This window comes from Lagenorhynchus albirostris, chromosome 3 (assembly GCF_949774975.1).
Source record: "Lagenorhynchus albirostris chromosome 3, mLagAlb1.1, whole genome shotgun sequence".
NCBI classification, from domain to species: domain Eukaryota; kingdom Metazoa; phylum Chordata; class Mammalia; order Artiodactyla; family Delphinidae; genus Lagenorhynchus; species Lagenorhynchus albirostris.
In genome coordinates, this window is record NC_083097.1 from 111,453,747 (window position 1) to 111,478,271 (window position 24,525).

Genomic DNA, 24,525 nt, shown 5'->3' on the forward strand with positions numbered 1-24,525 from the left:
AAAACCCCACAACATGTGCACAGATAGCACCTGATGGGTTACAATCTACTTCCAGGTACATTATCTCATTTGGCCATCACCTCACTCTTTCATCTCATCCCACAACCCTTCCTTCGGTTTCAAGGAAGAACAAGGATGGTAGGATGATGGAAGTAAGTATTTGTTTAGCATGGATTATTAGTAAACAGAAAAGTATTATTTATACCTTTCCTTGATATGGTAAATACTGAGTAACTGCATAACCATCTAATAGGCTGCTAAGAAGAAAGATATGTTACAGGAGTTCTTTACCCAAGGTCTATAAAAAGGACAAAAAACAACATTATCACAGAGTTAAATGATTATCAGTGATGAACAAACCAGGCATCTGTGGGAATGGCTGCTGGTTTCCCACAAGCCACCTGAAGAAGTCTAGATTCTGAGCCCATCAATGGAGTGAGTGAGCTGCCCTTCACTCAGAGTGAGATCTTCAGCCCCACACATTTTCAATAGAACTTCACTCAAGATGGGCTACCCTTGCACAGGGTAGCCCATCAGCAGTTTAAAAAATTAAAAGAGAGCCTTGATTCAAACAAAATGTAAAATCAGGAGAAATATGGAATGTGAACACTGATTGGATATTGATAACATTAAGAAACTTAATAGGGCTTCCCTGGTGGCACAGTGGTTAACAGTCCGCCTGCCAGTGCAGGGGACATGGATTCAAGCCCTAGTCCGGGAAGATCCTACATGCCGCGGAGCAACTAGGCCCGTGAGCCACAACTACTGAGCCTGCGCTCTAGAGCCCACAAGCCACAACTACTGAAGCCCGTGTGCCTATAGCCCGTGCTCCGCAACAAGAGAAGCCACTGCAATGAGAAGCCCGTACACCACAATGAAGAGTTGCCCCTGCTCACCACAACTAGAGAAAGCTCATGCAGCAATGAAGACCAAACACAGCCAAAAATAAAATAAATTTATATATTAAAAAAAACTTAATAACTGTTGTAAAGATGTAATTATGTCTTTATAAAAAGAGGACTTAGCTTTTAGATATACACATTGAAATATTTAGGAAAGAATTATACTGATGTCTAGGATTTGCTCCAAATTAATACAAGAGGGGAGGAAATAAGTGGCGGAATAGATGAAACAGAATTGGCCATGAGTTGATAATTGTTAAATCTGGGTGATGAGTACATGGGGGATCATTATGCATGTATCAGAATGATACTCCAGGGCTTCCCTGGTGGCGCAGTGGTTGAGAGTCCGCCTGCCGATGCAGGGGACACAGGTTCGTGACCCGGTCCGGGAGGATCCCACATGCCGCTGAGCGGCTGGGCCCGTGAGCCATGGCCGCTGAGCCTGCGCGTCCGGAGCCTGTGCTCCGCAACGGGAGAGGCCACAACAGTGAGAGGCCCGCGTACCGCAAAAAAAAAAAAAAAAAAAAAAAAAAATTTTAAATGGCCAGCACCAACCATATGCTGCTTAAAAAAAACTATTTATATGAAATATATAGCAATACTGAAAGTAAAAGGAAATAAAAATATGTACCATACAAAAAAGCTAGTGTAGCTGTACTGATAACAGATGAAGACTTTATGGCAAGAAGCATTACTAGAGATAAGATATATTTCATAATGAAATATGGTACACTTTACCAGGAAAATGTAACAAATCTAAATTTTATGCACCTAAAAACATAGCCTTAAATGTATATAAATAAAAAATTGATAGAATCAAAAAGAACAAATAGACAAATCCACAATCATAGTCAGAGATTTTAACACACACCCTCAATAGCTGTTAGAATAGGCACATGCCAAAGAAGCAGAAATGGTATAAAGATTTAAGCACTATAATTAACGCTCTTGACCTAATTGACATCTATAGAACAGTGCACCCAAATTTACTATATGCTGGTGTATAAAACAAGTAACTACATTTCAAACGGCCGAAATAATACAGCGTGTTCTCTGACCACACTCTAATTAAGCTAAATTCCAACTTCAAATATATTCACATGTTTGGAAACTGAGAAGCACATTTCTACATAGCTCATGGGTCAAAGCAGATATCACAAAGGAAATTAGAAAATATCTTTTACTGAATAACAATGAAAATACTACATATAGAAACTTTCAGTACAGTTAAAGCTGTGCTTGGAGGTAAATTTATAACTTTAAAATTGCTTATTAGAAAAAGAATAATGGCTGATAATCAATGATTTAAATTAGAAAATGAACATAAAATTTAACCTGAAGAAAGGAGAAGGAAAAAAATAATACAGAAGCACACACAGAAAACAAACATACATAGAGTGGATCAACTTCATTGAAAAGACTCTGAAACTGATAAATTGCTGTCAAAACTTATCAAGAAAAAAATGAGAGAAACCACAAATGACCAACATTGATAACGAAAACTGAGACTTCACTACAAATCCTACAGACTTTTATAAGGGATATTATAAACAGCTTTATGCTGACAAATTTGAAATTTTAAATGAAATGGACAAACTCCTAGAAAAACATAACTTACAAAATTGACACAAGCAGCAGCAGCAAAAATAAATAAATAGGACTTCCCTGGTGGTGCAGTGGTTAAAAATCCATCTGCCAATGCAGGGGACACGGGTTTGAGCCCTGGTCTGGGAAGATCCCACATGCTGTGGAACAACTAAGCTCGTATGCCACAACTACTGAGCCTGCGCTTAGGCCCACAAGCCACAGCTACTGAGCCTGTGTGCCACAACTACTGAAGCCTGCATGTCCTCCACTTTTACATTTTCTCCATATTCCTGCATATTGATCATATGTTTTAATTTTCTGTATTTCTACACTTTGGCATCTTGAAGTCTTGCTGACCCTTGAGCGACTGCCTCCTCCTAGGGCGAGTCAATGCCTAGAAATAGAACTCACCTGTAAACATGTCTTTCATATGCAGTCAATCCATATGTGTCCATATGCCAACTAACTTTTTTATCAGGCTCTTACACTCCACGCCACTATTCCCCTGCCCTAATCACCCCAGGGCCAGGTACAGGACAACTAAGGACAGCCTCTACCCCGCAGAGCCTGCTGAAATTATTCAAACTAGCCATTCCTAAGATTGCTTACCTGCTTAGCACATTCTTCCCTGTGGAATCCACAATAAAAGCTCTTTCCCAGGTTTCCCCCTCATTCCCTCTGCCTCCTGACCAACGCTGATGTTTCCCCTTGTGGCCCTCTGTGGCATGTTGTGCCTCCTTCTCTTGAGATCTGTTGAGTATAACAACAATCTTTTCAATGGTAGTTTTCTCCTGATCTGTTGGCCTCACCATACCAGAATAATAATAAAACCTGTGTTTAATACACCCTGAGTTTTAGCAATTTGATTACTATGTGCCTTGCTGAAATTTTGTGTTTATCCTGCTTGGGATTTATTTACCTCCCTGGATCTGAGGACTTATAGTTTTCAATGCATTTGAAAACATTTCGGTTATTCTTTTTCAAATATTTTTTCTGCCCTTTCCTCTATTTTTCTAGGAACACAATTACATGTGTTACAATGATTAATATTGTACCAGAGTCATTTTGCTTTTATTTCAGTTTTGTTTCATTTTATTTCCATCTTCCTCTATGCTTCAATTTGGATGGTTTCTATTGCTATGTCTTAAAGACACTGATATTTTCTTTTACAGTATCTAATTTGCTTTGGACTCAATTCAGTGAATTTTCATTTCACTTCGTATAATTTTTTTTTTTTTTTCTTTTTTGCTGTACGCGGACCTCTCACTGTTGTGGCCTCTCCCGTTGCGGAGCACAGGCTCCGGACGCGCAGGCTCAGCAGCCATGGCTCACGGGCCCAGCCGCTCCGCGGCATGTGGGATCTTCCCGGACCGGGGCACAAACCTGTATCCCCTGCATCGGCAGGCGGACTCTCAACCACTGCGCCACCAGGGAAGCCCCCCATATAATGTATTTTTTAGCTCTAGAAGTTCCATTTGGATCTTTTAAAATATTCTACTTCTTTCTTCAATATGTTTCTGTTTTCCTCTAAATATTTGAGCATTTTATAATAGCTGTTCTCAAGTCCTTGTCTGCTAATCCATCAGCTTTTTTTTTTCTTGGTCTCACCACATGGCATGCAGGTTCTTAGTTTCCCAACCAGGGATTGAACCTGTGCCCCCTGCGGTGGAAGCACGGAGTCTTAACCACTGGACCACCAGGGAAGTCCCCCATCATCATTACTTTATCTCTTTCTATTGACTGATTTTTAATTTTCATTATGGGTCACTTCTTTGAGTTGTTTTCAAGTCTAGTAATTTTAGTTTGAATGGGAGGTGTTATGATCATTACATGGTTGAGTATTAGTATTTTTTTTTCCTTCAGAGAGGTTGAAATTTGTTTTGACAAATCATTCGAGTTACTTTCAGATCAGCCTCGTCTGTTAGAGCTTGCTTTTAAGAGAAGATCTAAATTGACCTTTATTCTATGACCTTTATTCATCCTGCTAACGTATGATTCTTCTGGGATCTCTACTGAATATGCAGCTATTCAACAACATCGTTCCACACTGGCTGTCAGAAACTTGAGTTTCTCCTAGCTCGGTGTGATCTCTAAGAAGTATTCAGCTTATAGCTCCCTGGCAGATATTCTTTGACTGGCCTCATAAATTTCCTCTATGCATGCCTTGTCAGTCTGGTTACTCCAAGAAGCAGATGCCAAGAAGAGGATTTGACATGAAAGAGATTTATGGAAGTAAACACCTATAAGGAAAAATGGGAAGGGAGCCAGGGGTAGCTTAGAGAGTCATAAGATTGCAATGCAGGTCTAACCCTTGTGAAGGGGAGAGGAATGAAAGTAAGACTGAGTGGAAAACATTTACACTGCACTGTAGCTCCAAGGAAGTTTGGGAAGCTGATGTGGAATCCTCAAGCTTTAGTCTCCCATCAGGAAAACTGCATTTCTCAGGAACAGGCCTGCCTTATATCCCTGATGAGCTCAGTCATTAACTGCGATTAACATGTGGGAAGTGTAGCTTTAGTGCAAATGCGGTGCCAGATTTCAGAGTGCAGCAGCTGGGGCTCACTTATGCTCTCCACAGTCAGAGATCTAAGAGGTACATTTTTGTGGCCACCAGAGATTCACCCATTGCACCACATATATCTACTTCTCACAATTTGGAGAGAGGTTCCTCCATGATTCCTGTTACCCTTCTTGAAAGGAAATTCAGAGGATGGAGAACAATGAGACAAATTACAGCCCTCATCACTGCAGTTGATCTCAGGGCTGCAACTGGTACTTATCCTCCTCCACGATTCATTTTGCATTTTCCTCACCTACAAGTCATCATTTTAGCAGATCTTGGTGGTTTACCTGGTAGCGTGACCCAAACCTACATTCCTGGGCAGTCTGAACCCTTGGTAATCATACCGTCCTCAGTCAGAAGTTGCTACATGAGTCCATTCACAGTTACAGTAGTATGAGGGAGTAACACGGGGTACTCAAATGGATATCTTGGGTTTAACACATATCCCACCTTGCCCCCTTCGTGTAGCAGTAATCCTACCTCCTGCTGCTCAGGGCCAATTACCCCTACCAATATGGTGACTCCTCTTCTTGCTTGCCATGGGCACAAGGAATCCAGAATTCCATGGTGACAACTCAAATTTTTAGTTCAATGGGACTCTTGCTGTGGCCCCTAGCAAGAGTGTGCCCCTTCTGGAGACCAGGAACTCCAATTCTGCCAAAGCCCTGGGTTGCCAGGGATGGAAAGTACAAAATCCCAAAGTAGGTCATTAGGAGTGATGTTAAATGGAACTAATCCTCCTTCCATGCCTTCGTCCCCAAATCCATGGGGATCTAGCACCCTATTATTCCTACTAGGGATACAGCACTCTATAAAATTCCTCTGATTTAACACATGTTCTGCATCCTGAAGAGTGGCATATCATCCTTTTATAAGATTGCCTCTGAGGTGTCACTTCAACTGCACCTTATAAAGCATCCAGTGTTCTACGATGGTTATGGGACCACACCCACACCTCCTTCAATGTGAAGTGGTTGGATGCTACACTGTGTGTATTTCCATGCTTGTGAATCAGGTTTTCTGTAAGTTCCAGGCTACTAAGAATCTGCAGGCAGGAAAGCACAGCCACATTCAGAATGGGTATCTATCTCAGGGAGGATGAAACCCTAGCTCTTCAAGGATGGAAAGAGCCTGATATATTTGACTTGCCACCAAGCAGCCAGTTAGTCTCCTCAAAAAATAATGCCATGCCAGGGGCTCAGTATTAGTCTCTTTCAGTATATAAGTCTTGCACTTCCTTTCACTAGGGTATTTTTCTTTTTAAATTGAAGTATAGTTGATTTATCACCAGGGTATTCTTAATGGACTTGGTGAATGACGGGTCCCCTGGGTCCTCCCATGGAACATTATTGTCTGGTTGTCTTCTGGTCTTACATAATACATTTATTCTAGCATGCCCACTTCCTTCAGTCTATTTATTTCTTCCTTTGTCACTGTAAGGGCAATTCAGACATTTCTACTTCCGTGAGCGTTGGCCACAGTTTTCCCCAGGCTTAAGAGCAAGCACAGCAGTGTATTTTCTATAACCCCTAAGGTCCTTGCTAGGGTGTTAAATCTCGTGTCCTGAGAAGGTTCCCTCAAGTCAATGAATTCTTGCTTATCTAGGCTTATATTCCAGTCACCTTGATCAAACACCCAAAAATCTAATTCCAGGGATATTTTCCTGAATCCTCCCGGTAAGCTAGCTAATTTTTCTTGTTTCTTTTCTTCTTTTTAAAAGATCAAGTCCTTTGTTTAAAAAATTTATTTGTTGGGGGCTTCCCTGGTGGCACAGTGGTTGAGAGTCCGCCTGCCGAGGCAGGGGACACGGGTTCGTGCCCCGGTCCGGGAAGATCCCACATGCCACGGAGCGGCTAGGCCCGTGAGCCATGGCCGCTGAGCCTGTGCGTCCAGAGCCTGTGCTCCGCAACGGAAGAGGCCACAACAGTGAGAGGCCCACATACCGCAAAACAAAACAAAAAACAAAACAAAATTTATTTGTTTTATTTATTTTTGGCTGCATTGGGTCTTTGTTGCTGCACACAGGCTTTCTCTAGTTGTGGCGAGCGGGGGCTACTCTTTGTTGCGGTGCTCAAGCTTCTCATTGTGGTGGCTTCTCTTGTTGTGGAGCATGGGCTCTAGGCACGCGGGCTCAGAGTTGTGGTGCACAGGCTTAGTTGCTCTGCAGCATGTGGGATCATCCTGGACCAGGGCTTGAACCTGTGTCCCCTGCATTGGCAGGTGATTCTTTTTTTTTAGAAGATGTTGGGAGTAGGAGTTTTTAAATTAATTTATTTATTTTTGGTTGTGTTGGGTCTTTGTTTCTGTGTGAGGGCTTTCTCTAGTTGTGGTGAGCGGGGGCCACTCTTCATCGCGGTGCGCAGGCCTCTCACTGTCGCGGCCTCTCTTGTTGCAGAGCACAGGCTCCAGACGCACAGGCTCAGTAGTTGTGGCTCACGGGCCTAGCTGTTCTGCGGCATGTGGGATCCTCCCAGACCAGAGCTCGAACCCGTGTCCCCTGCATTAGCAGGCAGACTCTCAACCACTGCGCCACCAGGGAAGCCCCTGGCAGGTGATTCTTAACCACTGTGCCACCAGGGAAGCCCCTAGATAATTTTTCTAATTCTTTTGGTTTAAGTTAAATTACACTCCCTGCAGTTGGAGCTCTGGGAGGTGCATTTTGATGGCTGCAACACATGCACAGATTACTACTCAGCCAAAGATTGGAGGAGAAGCCATGCAGATTTCTAAGTTCCTTCCCTACATAGCTTTCTCTTCTCTTGTATTTTGCCTTGCAAACTCTAGCCACCTTGACCTCCCCAAACTTATATCCCTACCACATAAACTCACCAAATGTGCCAGGCTATCGGTGAATCACCATCTCCCTGTTTAGTGATCCAGAAATTGAAGAAAGCCTGTGTGATCATAATGATTGCTTCAACTCATTTTTCTTCTCTCAGAGATCAGTGTCCTGGGCTGCCTGTTGCCCAGTGTCCAAGACAGTTGTTTCATATTTTTTTCTATTATCTCAGAAATTGGCAGCAATAAAGCAAAACCTTTGACTTGTTAGAGTTTAATACAAATTACCACTTTCACTACTTCTCTGATAGCGCTAACTGTAAGGAAAGCTGGGAAAAGTAGATTTTATTCCAGGCGTTCATGTGCTCAGTTAAAAATCAGGGATTTTATTACAAAAGAAGAAGCAAAGAACAGATATTTGGAGATGACTATTAATAACCTGCCTCAGTATTCCAAGTTTACAGATATTTTTGCTCCATCCTTAGAAAATATGATTCCAACTTTCTTCTGACTTTCATTGTGCTGTTGAAAAGTTACTGTCATTACCCATCATTCATTTGTAGTTATCAGTCTTTGACTACTTTTAATCTTTTTTCCACTTCTTTGGTGTTCTGCACTTTCATGATGATGTATCTGAGAGTGGGTTTCATTTTAGTTATTCTTGGATTCACTGGGATTCCTGAATTTGAGGATTCTTGAGTTTTTTTACACAATTCTGGAAAAATTATCAGCTATTATTTCTTTGAATATTGCATTTCCTCATTCTTTCTATTTCTTCCTTTTGGAATTCTGATTAGTATTACGTTAGACCTTCTCATACTTCATCCATGTCTCTTAACTTCTATTTTATCTTTTCTACCTCTTTGTCTTTCTAGGCTATACTCTGGGTACTTTCTTTAGATCTATTTTATTTTATTTATTTATTATTATTATTATTTTTTGCGGTACGCGGGCCTCTCACTGTTGTGGCCTCTCCTGTTGTGGAGCATAGGCTCCGGACACGCAGGCTCAGCGGCCATGGCTCACAGGCCCAGCCGCTTCGCGGCATGTGGGATCTTCCCGGACCGGGGCACGAACCCGTGTCCCCTGCATCGGCAGGCGGACTCTCAACCACTGCGCCACCAGGGAAGCCCTAAATAACATTTTTTAAAAAATTAAAAAAATAAAGTGCATTCCTCCAGAGAGTATTTGTGTTTGATTGATTCTGACAGGTAACAGGATTCATTATTTACCCATTAGCACTTTAAACCACATTCTAATCTTGGGTTTTTTGGATCACACGTGTAGTTGAAATGTGACACCAAACCTGTATGAAAGATGGTTATGAGTTCTCAGGTTGTTGGTTTGATTTTTTTTTTTTTTTCCATCCAGAGCCAAGGACAAGACAAACAAATTTCTCTATAATCACACTTTGAGGAGTATATTTTGTCTAATTCACTCTTTACTAAGGGTATCACTTTTTAAGGACTCAGCTTTATGTGTAGTTTCCAATACAACTTCTTACCTTGCTTAGGCCCTAGACTTTATTTCCAATGCTCTAAACCACCAGTAACTTTTGGCCATTAATGAGAAGTTTCATAATTGGAATTTTTCAGGATATCCAACGCATACAGTCAGATATCTAGTACACGTATTGCCAAGAAAAAGTAGAATTGCTTTTGATCTGAGAAGGCTGAAACTTGATAAAAACTTCAGCTAAGCCCTCCTAAAGGCACACAGAATTGTGAGTGCTCTGAAGTTTTAAAGAACTGCAACATGACACCACTAACTGCCAATCCAAGATCTCTTGAGAAGCTTGCTCTGTGACATCCATGCCTCAGATTCTTACTGATCATTTTTAACATCATTCATTGATTCTTCAGCAAGTCTTCAAACTACTAAGGTCATTCTGAATTTAAATTATTTGTTCCATATATATCAAGGTACACAATTATATGAAGGTACTGGGGGTAGGATGTAAAAGTACAAAGATATAAATTAAGAGGTAAGTAACTAGCATCATAAAGCAGGATGTGAAACATATAAATTTGTTTACATATAATATACAGTATTATATTAAACAATAAAAAACGGTAGTCTAATTTTATTCTTCAAGGTGTTAAATGCATCAGGGTACTTCCTATCACTGTGACTATATTCTATGTTCCTTCTTCCAAAGGAAAGGAAATGAGTGTCACATAGCAGCAACCTACTGAGCTACCAGTTGTAACCCCTTCCACTTACAACAACTCCACTTGGCCAAAGGATTGAAACCAGGACTCCTAATCATCACATGAATATCTACCCAACAGATTTCAAAACTTGACCTGGTTGACTGCCAATTCAGCTGCCACTGCCTCTGCTGTTCCCACTTCTCTGCATGACTTTTGGTAGCCACAGAGAACCAAGTAATGGCAATCCCATCAGCCCCGATCCGGGAAGATCCCACATGCCACGGAGCAACTAAGCCCGTGCACCACAACTACTGAGCCTGCGCTCTAGAGCTCACAAGCCACAACTACCAAAGCCCGCACGCCTAGAGCCCGTGCTCTGCAACAAGGGAAGCCACCACAAAAAGCCCGCGCACTGCAACAAAGAGTAGCCCCCACTCGCCAAAACTAGAGAAAGCCTGAGCACAGCAACAAAGACCGAACGCAGCCAAAAATAAATACATTTATTAAAAAAAAGTAATGTAACATTTTATACATGTAGAGCAGACATGTATTTGTCATCCATGCCAACTTCACATCTAAACAAATAGAGACCAAGGCACAGTTTCCCTCAGAATTTCACAGGCAGTGTACAACAACAGTAAAGGGCACCCGTAGACCTAATTTATTACCAAAGTGAAGGAAGTCAGGATAAACTCGGACAACTTGGACAAAAGAACTAAGATTAAAGACCATAATTCTGGGGAATTCCCTGGTTGTCCAATGGTTAGGACTCTGTGCTTTCACTGCTGTGGCCTGGGTTCAATCCCTGGTCAGGCAACTAAGATCCCACAAGCCATGTGCGTGGCCAAACAAACAAAACCATAATTCTGCATCTTTGAAGGAGACAACTACATTTCATCAGTACAGTACAAACTCACTATGTCCTGTGTGTATTAAACTTTATCTCAGTAAGTCCTCACAAAATCTCTAAGAGATAAGCTATTCTTGTCCCCATTTTCCAACTGAGGAAAACTGAGGCAACAAAATACCACACACATACTCCCCAGTGAAGAAGTGGTAAAAGCCATGATTTTAATTTAAGCAATCTGATTATAATCTGGACTCTGTTATACTATGTGGCTTTTTTTTTTAAGATTTCTTTTCATGTGGACCATTTTTAAAGTCTTTACTGAATTTGTTACAATATTGCTTCTGTTTTACGTTTTGGCATTTTGGCTTTTTGGCCCCGAGGCATGTGGGATCCCAGCTCCCTGACCAGGGATCAAACCACCTCACCCCCTGCATTGGAAGGAGAAATCTCAACCACTGGACAGCCAAGGAAGTCCCATACCACAATGCTTTTAATAAAAATTGAATGTTCATTCAACAAATATTTTTAAAAAGAAAAAAGCCCCAGAAATTTATAGGTATAGTTTCAATAAATATTCTGATACCACTAGATATTCTGTTTAAAGGACAGCAATTAAAAGGAACCAATTTTCTAAACTCAAATCTATCAAACAACAATCCAAGGAAGTCTATTGATAGCAGATTATTCCATTATAAATCTGGTTTTTAAGGTTTTTCATGAGGCAGCAGATGCTTTAAACATTTTAATAATACTGTTCAATGTAATAATTAGTAGCCACAAAGAAATTACTCAGAGATGCCCAAGAGATGCTGCCTGAAATTTATGTAAATAATCTAGGGCTTGGTTTGAAAGGTCCTAAGACTTTGGAGTCATTCACCTGAGGAAACCCAAATCCTAGCATGCATTTTTATTACATTTCTCATCTCAGGGAGTAAAAACCACTGATTTAGAGCAAAAAGCACTGCCTCATTAGGATCCCATCTTCATACACTAGTTCAGTCCAACAGGGAACTGAATGGCTAGTCCTGTTAGATCAGAGCAGACACTAGCTCCAGGTCCTGAAAATGCTGGACATTGAGCTCCCTCTGGAGGAGATTAGGACTAAGTGACTTCAAAGAGAACTTCAGAATCACCTTTACTCTTTGGCAAGAGGGCCACAGAGACCATGTAATAGCCCCTGGATAGCTGGAATCTCTATACTGTTATCCATTAAATGAAAAGCCAATTGTGAAGAGCAAGCACCTTAACCCAAAGTTAGTCTGAAAGTCAATCGGAAGCAAACTTCATTTTATTTACCTCTTTTTTTTTTTTTTTTTTTTTTTTGCGGTACGCGGGCCTCTCACTGCTGTGGCCTCTCCCGTTGCGGAGCACAGGCTCCGGACACGCAGGCTCAGCGGCCATGGCCCACGGACCCAGCCGCTCCGCGGCATGTGGGATCCTCCTCGACCGGGGCACGAACCCGTGTCCCCTGCATCGGCAAGCAGACTCTCAACCACCGTGCCACCAGGGAAGCCCTTATTTACCTCTTTGAGTTATATATTTCGTTTATTCTTTCGATACTATCCAATTAAGCAAGCAAATTACTTCACTTATTCTAAGCCAAGAGAGTTAACTGAGAGACCTTCATAACACTGAGACAATACTCATATAATTTCTCACTCTATGACAAGTACTAAGGGTACTAATTTAGGACTTGCCTGGTCTCCTGACACGCAGTCACTAAAGAAACAGAAATGTGGTGACTTACGGTGGATGATCTAAAATTCTGACCCAGATACTGTAACTCACTTAGTAGAGCATTATTTTTTTTTACTCTTTCACTTGTCTTACCTGAATTTCCTTGTCTCTTTATAAATTTTGAGATACAATTTTTCTAACTTATCTGAGATTTCTCTGAATTCTGTTTCTAAAAAGCATCTTTCAGTTTTACCTATAAATGTAACTAAGTTTCAATTCCTCCATTAAAACACTAACAAACTGTAAGTTCACCTTGTCTACTTCACCTTTAAACTCCGTGCTGAATGACTGCTATTCATTCCTTGTTCAGCTACTTGAACAATGAATATTAGCATGCTATAGGAAGCACATTCTACCACACCAATAAAATTATTTCATATTTTATTCTTTGGTTTTTTTCAAGTGATTACTATGTAGGTGCTTAATAAATTCATTCATTCATTCACAAAGAAAATGCTATTGAGTGTCAATATATGCTAGGCACTATTCTATGCTGGGGAATACCGCAACAAACAAAACACTAAATTCCCTGCCCTCATGTAGTTCACAGTTTATTGGAGGGACACCATTAATAAATAAAGCTTGTCAGATAGAGAAATGCTATATGAAGAAGTAAAACAGGAAACAGAAATGGGAATGGGGAAAGTTGTCATTTTAAGTAACATGGTAGAGAAAGCTTCATATACGAGTAAAAGGAGGTTGTCCTGAACAACAGAAGAAGGTAAAGGAGGGAACCATGCAGTGACCTGAGGAAAGATATTTCTCAGCAGAGGAAACAGTAAAAACAAAGGTTCTGAGGCAGAAGCATAGTCACGAACAGCAAGGAGGCCAGTGGGCCTGGAACAGAATGAGCAATAGAGAAGAGAAGTAGCAAATAGCGTCAAAGAGAGGGTAGAGGCATACTGTGTAGGGTCGTGGAGGTTATTGTAATGTCTGCGCTTTTCCTTTGTGTGAAGTGGGAAGCATGGGGGGTTTTGAGCAGAGCAATGACATCATCTGATTTATGTTTTATTAAGAATACTCAGGCAGGGGGAGGAGTCAAGATGGCAGTGTGGGAAGACACAGAGTTAGTGTCTCCCCACAACTAGGGCTCCTGCTGGCCGCTGGTAGGGGACTCTGACCCCCAAGAAGATGGGAGGAAGCCCAGAGTGAACCGGTAGGATGCCTCTCCTCCCCCTCCCCAAGGGGGGAGGAGAAGTGGAGGCCACACAAGTTCAGCATCCCTGAGGCTGGGGAGATCAGGAGAGGCAGATGGGAGAGACTCTCCAGGAAGAACAGGAGAGGAGCAGAGGGCGATTGCCCCACCCACTTGGGCCCAGGGAGCCTGCTGAGAGGGTCCCCTGCCCTCCAAGACCCGCCCTTAGCCCTCCCTGCGCCCCCCCCCCCACGCCGCATTGGTCCTGGGGGCATAGGAGGGAAGGGGGAAGTGGGGGGGTGGGGGATGGGATCAGGAGAGGCAGGTGGGAGGGGCCCTCCCAGACCCCAGACTGGAGGAGACTTGCCAATTTGTATTTTTAAGATTTAAAAGAAAAGACACTACCAAAAAAAAAAAAAAATCTGTTCCTCTTCAAATTCTTCCCCTTACAATGGCCATCTCCACCCTAAAATTAGAAACCAAGCCAAAAAGTGGGATAAGAATGTAAATACATGTTGCCAAAACCTCGCCTGTATTAATGTTAAATTATATGTAACAATATATTCTATATAAACTATTAAATGATAAACATGCTGGTCAAGCCAAAAGATTTGCTTCAATACTTTGCTCAATTTCCATCCTTTTAAACAACCTTCATGATGTTTAAATACTGCTCCAGAACATCCAGTGTGAAACCAAACCCACATTTCATGCTTATCAAGTGTATTTGTTTGCTCAGAAATGTTTGGTGCTCCCAGACATTGGGATCTCACTTTATTACACATTTAGAAACTCTTCCATCTATAATTATAAAGTTCTGAACCAAAGCTAAGAATGACCACTGATCAAACATGACTGAGATAACAGGTCATCAAATAAAATTATATGACTTAACGTAAGCTGTAGTTGTATTAGGATGTACCAGTCAGGAAGTTTTTATAAATTAATGTTCAAATTAAGAAAACATGAATAATTTACAGATTAATAAATTTTAAAACAAATTTAGGTGAGTATACACATAACTACACAGGATTTACGATATATCTGTAGAATTCTCTAGTCAGCATTTTTGTGTATGTAATATTAATAAAAAGGATTTTTTTTAACCATATAGTGATTCTGGGGTTCCCTGAATTTTCAGCTGCTGCATTTTCTACTCTACATCTGGCAGGTTCTTCTTCCTTTCAGTTTGTGCATTTCCTGTATTCTAAACAGTAAATAGAAACAGGACCTTAACTGAGGAAATGGTGAGTCTTTGGCTAAGGAAATACAGCCACAGATAAGTACTTGTAATTTGCACCTGGGGGTTATTTTATAAGGTACAAGAAGACTATTTAGCAAAGTATTCCTTATTATCACCATGAGACAAAACTGAAGGTGGCTTTTCTATGGACTCTTCTCTCTTGCCTAACTCACTCATCAGCAGTAATTAGAATTACTCTCTAGGTCACAGAGTCTATTCAGTTCATGTATATACTATTAACTGGGAAGTGCCTGGATGTGATTTGGTAATTCAAAAAGAAATCAATGAATAGAACAAATAAGTTGCCATTCCCTATCTTAGTTTTTTAAAACATGTCATATTCTCTCATGCTCTAAATTAGCAAACTACCAACTCGAAATTTAGGAAATTTTCTTAATTCTCACATTAATTTATTAAAAGCATTTGAACCAGTCATGTGCAACTTCAGTAGCTTGTCAGAACTGCATTTGAATGATTACTACAAATAAACTACAACCATCATTGACGACTTCTGGATATTTCTAACACCTACAACTGTTTCAATGTTACTTTTTTTTTTTTTTTTTTAGTGGTACGCGGGCCTCTCACTGCTGTGGCCTCTCCCGTTGCGGAGCACAGGCTCTGGACGCGCAGGCTCAGCGGCCATGGCTCACGGGCCCAACCGCTCCGCGGCATGTGGGATCTTCCCGGACCGGGGCACAAACCCATGTCCCCTGCATCGGCAGGCGGACTCTCAACCACTGCGCCACCAGAGAAGCCCTCAACGTTACTCTTAAAAAGAGCGTCTTCTCAGGAGTTCTACACCATATGTACAAAAAGGGGTTTTCCTTTCCTACTTACTTTTGTATTTTTAAAATGACAGAACTGTCTTAAGAGTTCCTTTCTTCCTGCATTAAAATGTAATTTTAGTTCTGGGGGCTCTCATAGGACAGTAGGATAAACACATGTAGCACATTACTAGTCTGCCCAAACTCAAGAGCCCTAACTCACCCAATCATTCAAAAAATCTGCAAATGGTGTGCTGTTCAACATGCTGTGACCCAGGTTTAAAAGTTTAAAGCCACCTTATTACTTTTTATAACAAACTAAAAGATGACCATTAATGCCTTTCTTGTTCTACCTAGAAAATATTTCTTTTCTGCAAAGTTGACTGTGGACTTGTTAACAAGTTCTAGGCCAGGAATAAGGCATAAATGTCACTGTGAAAATATATCTAACAGTGTCTGATAACTCTTACCTGAATGTTGTAGAGATTCAATAGACTTAGTTAAAATACATCCTTACATAATTTCAGATCAAAGTTTCTATCTTCTAATTTCTTCAGATTTCCTTAGGAAGTATGTACTAATTTTATCATGAATAAAAATGTAGTCAATTTTATTTAGAAAATAAGAAACTGAGATAACAAAGTTAGTGACCTCACAGGTGTACAGGATAGAAGACTGTCAATATAATTTAATTCAGTGGGTGCTCAGCATAATCCCTTTCCCTTAAAAGAGTACCTTTAAAGAGTATTCATTTAGATGTTGATGGCTTCAAGATTCCCAAATAAAATTCAAGATTATCTGATAGCTGAGAGCAAATCTTTGAAAATAGGACAGGAGGTGGAGAGCAGAGATGGGGGAGTAAATTATACAAAAAAAACAGGAAGAAAAAGGCTAAAGACAAAATACATATGTTCTTGTGGCCAGTATAATCCTATGTTTATACCATTATTCCTTTCCTCTGGCATGGTTTACCCACCACCAGGTAGTATACATAACACACATACTATTTTCCCTGGGTACCATATACTCAATCACTCAACATTCAAATGAGAGTTCATATTTACTACCCTCAAAAAATAACTTCTAAAAATCATTTGTAATTGGTTATTCTAGGAAATTTTAGTTCTGTTTCTAGAGGTCAAAGATTACAGAATTATGAATTTTTATCTGACTTTCCAACAGTAGTAACTAAAATTATATAATAAGTCAAGGGTTCTAAACAGCATTACTTAGTAAAAGCTATAAATAAAAAAGTCTTACCTCTTGTTTTTCTTGATATTGATCTGCATTAAGTTGGTATTTTAGATGAATCTGTTTTCTTTGATTTCCTCTTCATCACTTTTATCTGTTTAACTTTTGCAAAAATATCTACAACAATGAGAACTTTTTACTCCTACCTTGAAATTTTACTTTACTTTTCAAGAGTTTTAAATGGAAATTCTGATATACACTAAAGTCAGTTTCTGAGTTTATTATAAAGGAACTGAACAAATCATGAGTTGTAATGGTATTATGTGCCAAACATAAATGATTTGCTATATAACTTTACTAACAGTCTACCAGTCTGTCCTCTAAATAAAGAGGACATTTATTTATAAAATTCTGAGTATAACTGTTAAGTGGATCAGATAATTCTTCTTGAGCTATGCAAGTACTATTTTCTTGCTCTTATATTATCTTTTCACAAGGTGTCACCGTTCTTCAAAGAAACATAATAATAACACTGAAAAAAATGAGTTTCATTTTATGAGCTCAGTACATGTTATAAATCTTAATCTACTAAATCCTTGGATGCCTGAAGTACACATATCATTCCTCCTATTATATGCGCAAGTTATCACAGAGAAACAGAGGAAACTGATTTACCCTAGGTCATATACTAAACCAAAAACACCTTCCTCAAATACTGTTCTAACATTCCAACAAAATTGAGCTAATGAAAATTTTACTTTTTAAAGTTTTCTTAACCCTGTTTTAAAGTTATCTCCTTTAAGTCTTACCCATTATTTGACTATGGGAAAAAATTTTTCATCAGCTGAAAATATTTTACATAGCAATATACTCCTTTCTACCTAAATCACATTATAACATCTAAGTTATATTACCAAAAAAGGTCTTGTAAAAGATTAAGTCTGTAGATTTCCAAAGCTATGCAACAAATGTGTACCTTCCATTCCTTTCATCCCCTTTGACTGTATTGTGAAAGGCAATTCTGGGAAATGGAATTCTTTCCTGTTAGTTCTGGAAAAATTCAGCTTCCTTTTGTTCCCATTTGCCATTTGGTCACTTTGACCTGTTCGCTCATTAAACACACCCTTCTCCATTTGGCTCTAAAAAAACCAAATAAACAAGCGTTAATTTGAAGAAAGGTATGTAACTACTTATTGAATGACAAGCCTACAAATGCCAGCCATTTGGATGGTATAAGATAGGCATACAAATAACTATCTTTGCAAGGTTATTTTAATAAGTAAGAAGTAGAAGAGAATACCATCAAACATATAAACAGATCAAACTCCAATAAAAATTTTATAAAGTAAACTTTTTCTAGCATATTCAATATGCTAAGAATAGTCTTGACCACGAGAACCACAGTCTCAACTTTTAATTTTTGATCCTATTCATTGCATTTTGACTTTGGACAAATTGCTTCAGTTCGTTTTATTAATAACTTATTTTTCTATTTACAAAATGATGTGCTCTGGACACTGGGAAAACCCAAAGGAAAAAATTACTTGTGAACTCAGCATTCTGGAAAAACTTTTGTGTTACCTGTTTTTGCTCACTTGACAACAGATGATAGAAACTTTCCTAGGTTAATGAACACTCTTCCACAATGTAATGCATAGTATCCCACTGTGTGGATGTACTTTAACGTACTTAACCAGTCACTTGCTCTTGGATGGATCTGTGTTGTTTTCAATGTTTTATTATTATAAATAACACTGCTGCGGCCTCTCCCGTTGCAGAGCTCGGGCTCCAGACGCGCAGGCTCAGCGGCCATGGCTCACGGACCCAGCCGCTCCGCGGCATGTGGGATCTTCCCGGACCAGGGCACGAACCTGCGTCCCCTGCATCAGCAGGCGGACTCTCAACCACTGCGCCACCAGGGAAGCCTGTGTGCTTCAATTTTTAATTGAACTATTTTCCTATGTGAAAAATGAGGAAATGAACTACATTGATTATGTTTTCTTGTGAAAAGATGTAACTATTTGGTAATTGCTCTTAATCTAAAAAGTAAGATATTAAAATCATTTCTTGGAAGTGAAAAACCAAAAAGTCTTGTGACTTTTTTTTTAATATTTATTTATTTATTTGGCTGTGCCAGGTCTTCATTGAAGCATGCAGGATCTTTTTTTTTTTTTTTTCAGTTGCGGCATGCAGGATCTAGTTCCCTAGCCAGGGATCGAACCCGGGCCCCTGCACTGGGAGAGTGGAGTCTTAACAACTGGACCACCAGGGAAGTCCAGTCTTGTGACTTTCGGATTCCGACTCAGTCTTGTGACTTTTAAAGGTGAAAATCTTAACTTCTTTTCCCAAGTCACACATTAAATACACAAATCAAGTTATAAGAAATTAAAATTGTGAAAGCACTAAGGAAATGATGACCTATTTTCACTTCAGGAAAAAAAAAAAAGGAAACTAAAAGCACGTTAAAAAAAATGTTAGAGCCCCAAACATAGAGAAAATGACAGAAGGTGGGGGGATAAGTTGAAAGAGGCCATATTTTAATGACGAGCTTCTTGCCTTACTTGAGTGGGACCTGTATCCTCATGCCTATTAAATATAACTTGTCCAATAGATTGTGAAGAAGTACGTCTCTTTTTTGCTCTTTCAGTTAACCTATTATTTAAAAAAGAATGAGAAGTTATTAGAACTTCCCAGAAGTGCTTCTGTTTTAGCTTCAATAATGATGTTATACCATGGTAGTCTACTATTTGAACAGTAAGTGCGAAAATGCAACTGTTAGTCCTTAAGTACCAATTGCTCTAAGTAAAGAGGTGAAAACAGTGCAGAGAACAACTCACACATGGCTAACATCAGTGGTGACAACCATGTTGTCAGGTTACTCCAGCTGGCCTACTTGGTCCCTTCTGTCTGTTCTGAACCTGGATCTCTTAACTACTGGGTTCATGACCTTCCGAGCTCTCTGACCAAGGCTAGTTTGTAACTATGGTTATTGCAACCATGGTTTAGGAGTCACCTCAAGAATGATTAGATGCCTGCTGTCTATATTCTGTTGTACAGACATGTCCACTTGCCACCTCTGCAGACCACTAAGCTTCACAACTTATAGCCCAAATCAGTCTGTTAGGATTGGCTTAGGATAACTGAACTAAGCCTGCTTCCCCAACTAGAGCCACAGTAATTTCCCTAAATTTAGAATGGGCCCTGATGCCTTGCTAGGCAGACCCTCGTCATCCATTACACTGCCCTTGATTAACCAGACTTATGGTACCAGTCTCTCAATCTGTATTAGTAGTTAAATCTAAAATCGGTCCAATATGCTGTTTTTATCCCAAAATTTGACCTTGAAAAGCTACTTGACTACACACGATTATTTTCAACTATCTTTTCTCCATTTAGACAATTTGCTATGATACGAATATAAAGCTTACTTTATTATTCAAAGGCACATCAATACCAAAACTGAGGTCACACTACATTTTTCTCTTCAAATGGGAAGTAATTTTTCTGAGAGACTTTTTTTTTTTAATGAGGTTTTTCTAAACAGCATTAGTGAAAAACTAAACACCTAGAGAGCCAAGAAAAGTTAATTTCTTCTGTAGCATTCATACGAAGCACTTAGTAATGGTCCATTATATGATTATAATTTCAATATACCTTCAAATTCAGTTTATATATAGACACTACGAAGTTGATTCTTTGAAATACCATTATATAAAAACACTGTATTACTGAGGTCCATTACCTTCTGTTTCTTTTCTGTTAAAACTCACCTTGAATTGTAGTGCAAGAGATTTGAAGCCATCAAATTCCTGCTAGTTAGATTGATGGGTGGCATCACCATACTACTTCCAGCATGTGGATCGTCTTTCATGCCCATAGAGTTAGTGCTGGGATTGACAGTGTTTGGTGGTCCACTGATTACACGTTTTATATCTTGAGACACAGTATGAGCAATTTCAACTGCATCCTGTTGAAAATGTCCACCTTCACACTCTATCTTTTTTGGTTCTAAGATATCTCCTTTTCCTCCTTTAACTTTAATAACTCTGACTTTGATCTCCTTGGGCTTTTTCTTTTTTTCCATTTCCTAGAAAAAATACATCCAAAATCTGAGTCAGGAGAACAGTTATTTTTATCATTAGAGTACTAACTATAAAATAGTTATACTGGCTAAAAAGAAGACCAATTTTTACCTTTCCCAAAACTGAAGTACTTAGCAGTGTATTGGTATAAACTGTTTTTCTATCATCTTTCATAAATTCATTTTCTTTAGAATTCTCTTTTGGCTTTATGAATGAATTGACTTTTCCTTCTTGTAGCAATTTAGCTCTCAGTTCCGGTATGAATCTGATAAAACAAGCAATATCAAATACTTTTATTTATGTTGATAGAGTATTTTATCTTTAAAAGACTTTCTAATCAATTAATTTGCTTTTGAGCTACAGCATAAATAAGTTATCAGTAATGCATGCCAAGAGATGGCACAATATTTACCTAATACAAATTGTGTCCTGGTAAAGATACATCTTTCTAAAATTTTTCCATGGTAATCTACTATTAATAAAATTTTACAAGATAGACTTATATGAATTAGATTCCTTTTGTGATGCAAAGTTTACTTAATAAAAGCATCGTTTTTAATTTTGATAAATATACTATTATTTTCAAGGAAGACTCAGGCCACTTTGTCCCTTTTGTGGTTCTTCAAAGTAACAGGACTTAAAAGATGAACTAGTTTCTAAAATCTTACTCTAGACAAATATTTTCAGAACAAAATGTAATAGAATACATCAACATTGAAGGGAGATTGTTTTGGTTTTAGTTAGGCTTTTTTAAAGTTATTTTTTAATAGAAAATCCATTCACATGGCTCAAAACTCAAAAGGTTATACCGAAAAGTCTCCTTTCCACCCCTCTCCCAGAGTTGCACAGTTTCCCTCCTTGAAGGAGCTACTGCCATCAGTTTGGGACTGAATGAATTCTACCATGAATGAATTCTTCCCTAGAATTATAGTAAAGGGTAGTATGAGGAGATGAAGAAAATAACCAGTATCATTAGTTTGGCTGAATAATAAAATGCACATTTCTGTTAAAACTTCCTTGCATTGCAGAAGGTCCATGAAAAAAAGAGGCCTCTTATCCAATTAAAAGGTCTTCCCCCAAACATTTTCTGAGGCTCCTATTATTGGAACTCAAGAACTTTCACCCCATAATAGTAAAATCCTAATATCTAAATACCCAAGAGAAATCAGTCTATGTAGAATTGATAGGAAACAATTTTTTTATTCAGTAACTGACACTTCTCATTAATGGCACTTTTTTTTTTTTTTGCGGTATGCGGGCCTCTCACTGTTGTGGCCTCTCCCGTTGCGGAGCACAGGCTCCGGACGCACAGGCTCCGGACGTGCAGGCTCAGTGGCCATGGCTCACGGGCCCAGCCGCTCCACGGCATGTGGGATCTTCCCGGACTGGGGCACGAACCCGCGTCCCCTGCATCGGCAGGTGGACTCTCAACCACTGCGCCACCAGGGAAGCCCTCAATGGCACTTTTAATATATCTTCTCATTTTTTTAGATTAAAATTCCTGAAATGCCTGAAGTTCTAGTTACTCTCAAAGATTCCCTTTTCTTTGCCTTTTTCTATTTTGGTCTATCTTCAATGGAGGTCCTAGTCTTTTCTATGCCTGATCTTAACTCCATCACATTTTTAATTAATATTCATGTTTGTGACCTCGCATCCAAAGGCAAACTGAATGATTTTGCAATTAATGAGAAACCTTTCCTGTTTCTTTCAAAGCCCAAATAGAAAATGGTGTGTTTTTTTAAAAAGCATGGCTGACTTATGAGTCTACATTGTCATTATATATTTTAGATACAATGTGAGACAGAGACAGGCTTTAAGAGGCATGGTCCCTGTCTTCAAGGAACTTCCAGTTTGGTGGGGAGAATAAAACAACAGGAACTGCAACAGAGAATAAGTAAAGCAGAGAAAAAAAATCATGTGGGGAATGAATGCTAATTGTAATATATAGATCAGAGATGCTATCAGAGAGGAAAAACTGGACTATTCTGAGTCAGAGGTCTAAATGGAAACAAAGCTAGAAAATATTTATTGTTTATTTAATGTTATCTCTGGCCTATAATGAGAATTGAAAATGCATGTGAAGAGCTTAGCACACTGCCTAGGACATAGTAACTGTGTAATGAATGTTATGTACACTTTTTTTTATTATTAGAATTTTCACCATGACACCTGTAAGTCTACCATATACTTAGTCAATACAGAAACTCAGTAAGCTTTTGATAAATTGAATTCTTCTGTTGTGTAACATTAACCTACATAGCAATTTTCATGCTAGCAAAACATCCTAATATAAAACACGAAAAAGTCCACACTCACTCAAAATGCTTACTTTTCAATAAATCCATCTCTAGTAAAATACTCATGATGCAAAAGATCAGTAGATGATATCCGCTCAGCAGGATCAATTTGTAAACAAGCCTAGAAAATGAAAAAAGATTCTATGTTAAACAAACTCTTAACAGGGCTCCTAAAGGTAAATGTTAAATTTATTTCACAAATGTAGGTGTAATTAATTACCCAGAGCTAAAATAGTTCTTGAAAAGATGGAATTAGACCTCAGGAATTTCTGACAGTGAGTTCTGACCACTTATTTCCCTAAGAAATTTGTACTTGTAAGGCATTATTACAGGTTAAATGGTCTGTGATTCTAGCCAAAACAGAAGTCGGTCTATTTCTGCTGGAATTAGCAGGAATTAATTAGCTCATTTTGATCCTCTTATCAGCCCTGTAAGGTGGAAAGTTCATGGATTATCATTTCCATTTTACAGAACTAGAAGCATGATTAGTGATTTGCCAAACTAGAATTTTAATTCATATTGTCTGATTACTAATCCAGTGCTCTTTCTACGGCATAAAACAGTTTCACAAATATCCAAGCCCCCAAATCTTTCAATAACGCAGTATCAGAACAGCTCTTTTCTGTTTCCCTAACTTGGGAGGACTTCAACTGAATAGAGAACCAAAAAAACCCCCACAAAACAAAAAGAGACAATGGAAGTAAGAGTTTTGGATAAGGGGCTTCCCTGGTGGCGCAGTGGTTAACAGTCTGCCTGCCAATGCAGGGGATGCGGGTTCGAGACCTGGTCCAGGAATATCCCACATGCTGCGGAGCAACTGAACCCACGTGCCACAGCTACTGAAGCCCGCGTGCCACAGCTACTGAAGCCCGCGCACCTAGACCCTGTGCTCCGCAGCAGGAGAGGCGACCACGGTGAGAGGCCCACGCACCACAGCGAGGAGTGGCCCCCGCTCGCCGCAACTAGAGAGGGTCCACGCACAGCAACGAAGACCCAATGCAGCCTTTAAAAATAAATAAAATAAATTTAAAAATTTAAATTATTAAAAAAGAGTTTTGGATAATAAGATGCACATAATGAATCTATATATAATTAAATGATATAATTATAAATAGAACACATTTCTTTAATCAAAATATTAAAGACAGAATTTGAATAAAAGCTATTTACCTTATAATATTCATTCTTCCTCTAAAAAACGGCAAAACATACTACTAATAGTTAACTTTTATTTATGCTT

At 39.2% G+C, this 24,525-nt stretch overlaps 1 protein-coding gene across 8 annotated transcripts in view; it reads right to left on the minus strand.

The window, feature by feature from the left end:
• CDKL3 (cyclin dependent kinase like 3) overlaps positions 1-24,525 on the minus strand; it is an 84,474-nt gene that overhangs the window by 23,882 nt on the left and 36,067 nt on the right. For 4 of the 8 annotated variants that reach the window (XM_060143609.1, XM_060143608.1, XM_060143612.1 and 1 more), the window contains 6 exons: positions 23,318-23,406; positions 21,100-21,253; positions 20,677-20,993; positions 19,468-19,558; positions 17,883-18,045; positions 16,976-17,083 (listed from right to left, as the gene is read on the minus strand). In XM_060143609.1, coding sequence (XP_059999592.1) covers positions 17,004-17,083; positions 17,883-18,045; positions 19,468-19,558; positions 20,677-20,993; positions 21,100-21,253; positions 23,318-23,406 — 894 coding nt within the window. In that variant the 3' untranslated portion in view covers positions 16,976-17,003. Of the gene's footprint in view, positions 1-16,975; positions 17,084-17,882; positions 18,046-19,467; positions 19,559-20,676; positions 20,994-21,099; positions 21,254-23,317; positions 23,407-24,525 lie in introns of those variants that run through there. The other 4 variants (XM_060143610.1, XM_060143613.1, XR_009539573.1 and 1 more) reach the window with 4 other exon arrangements.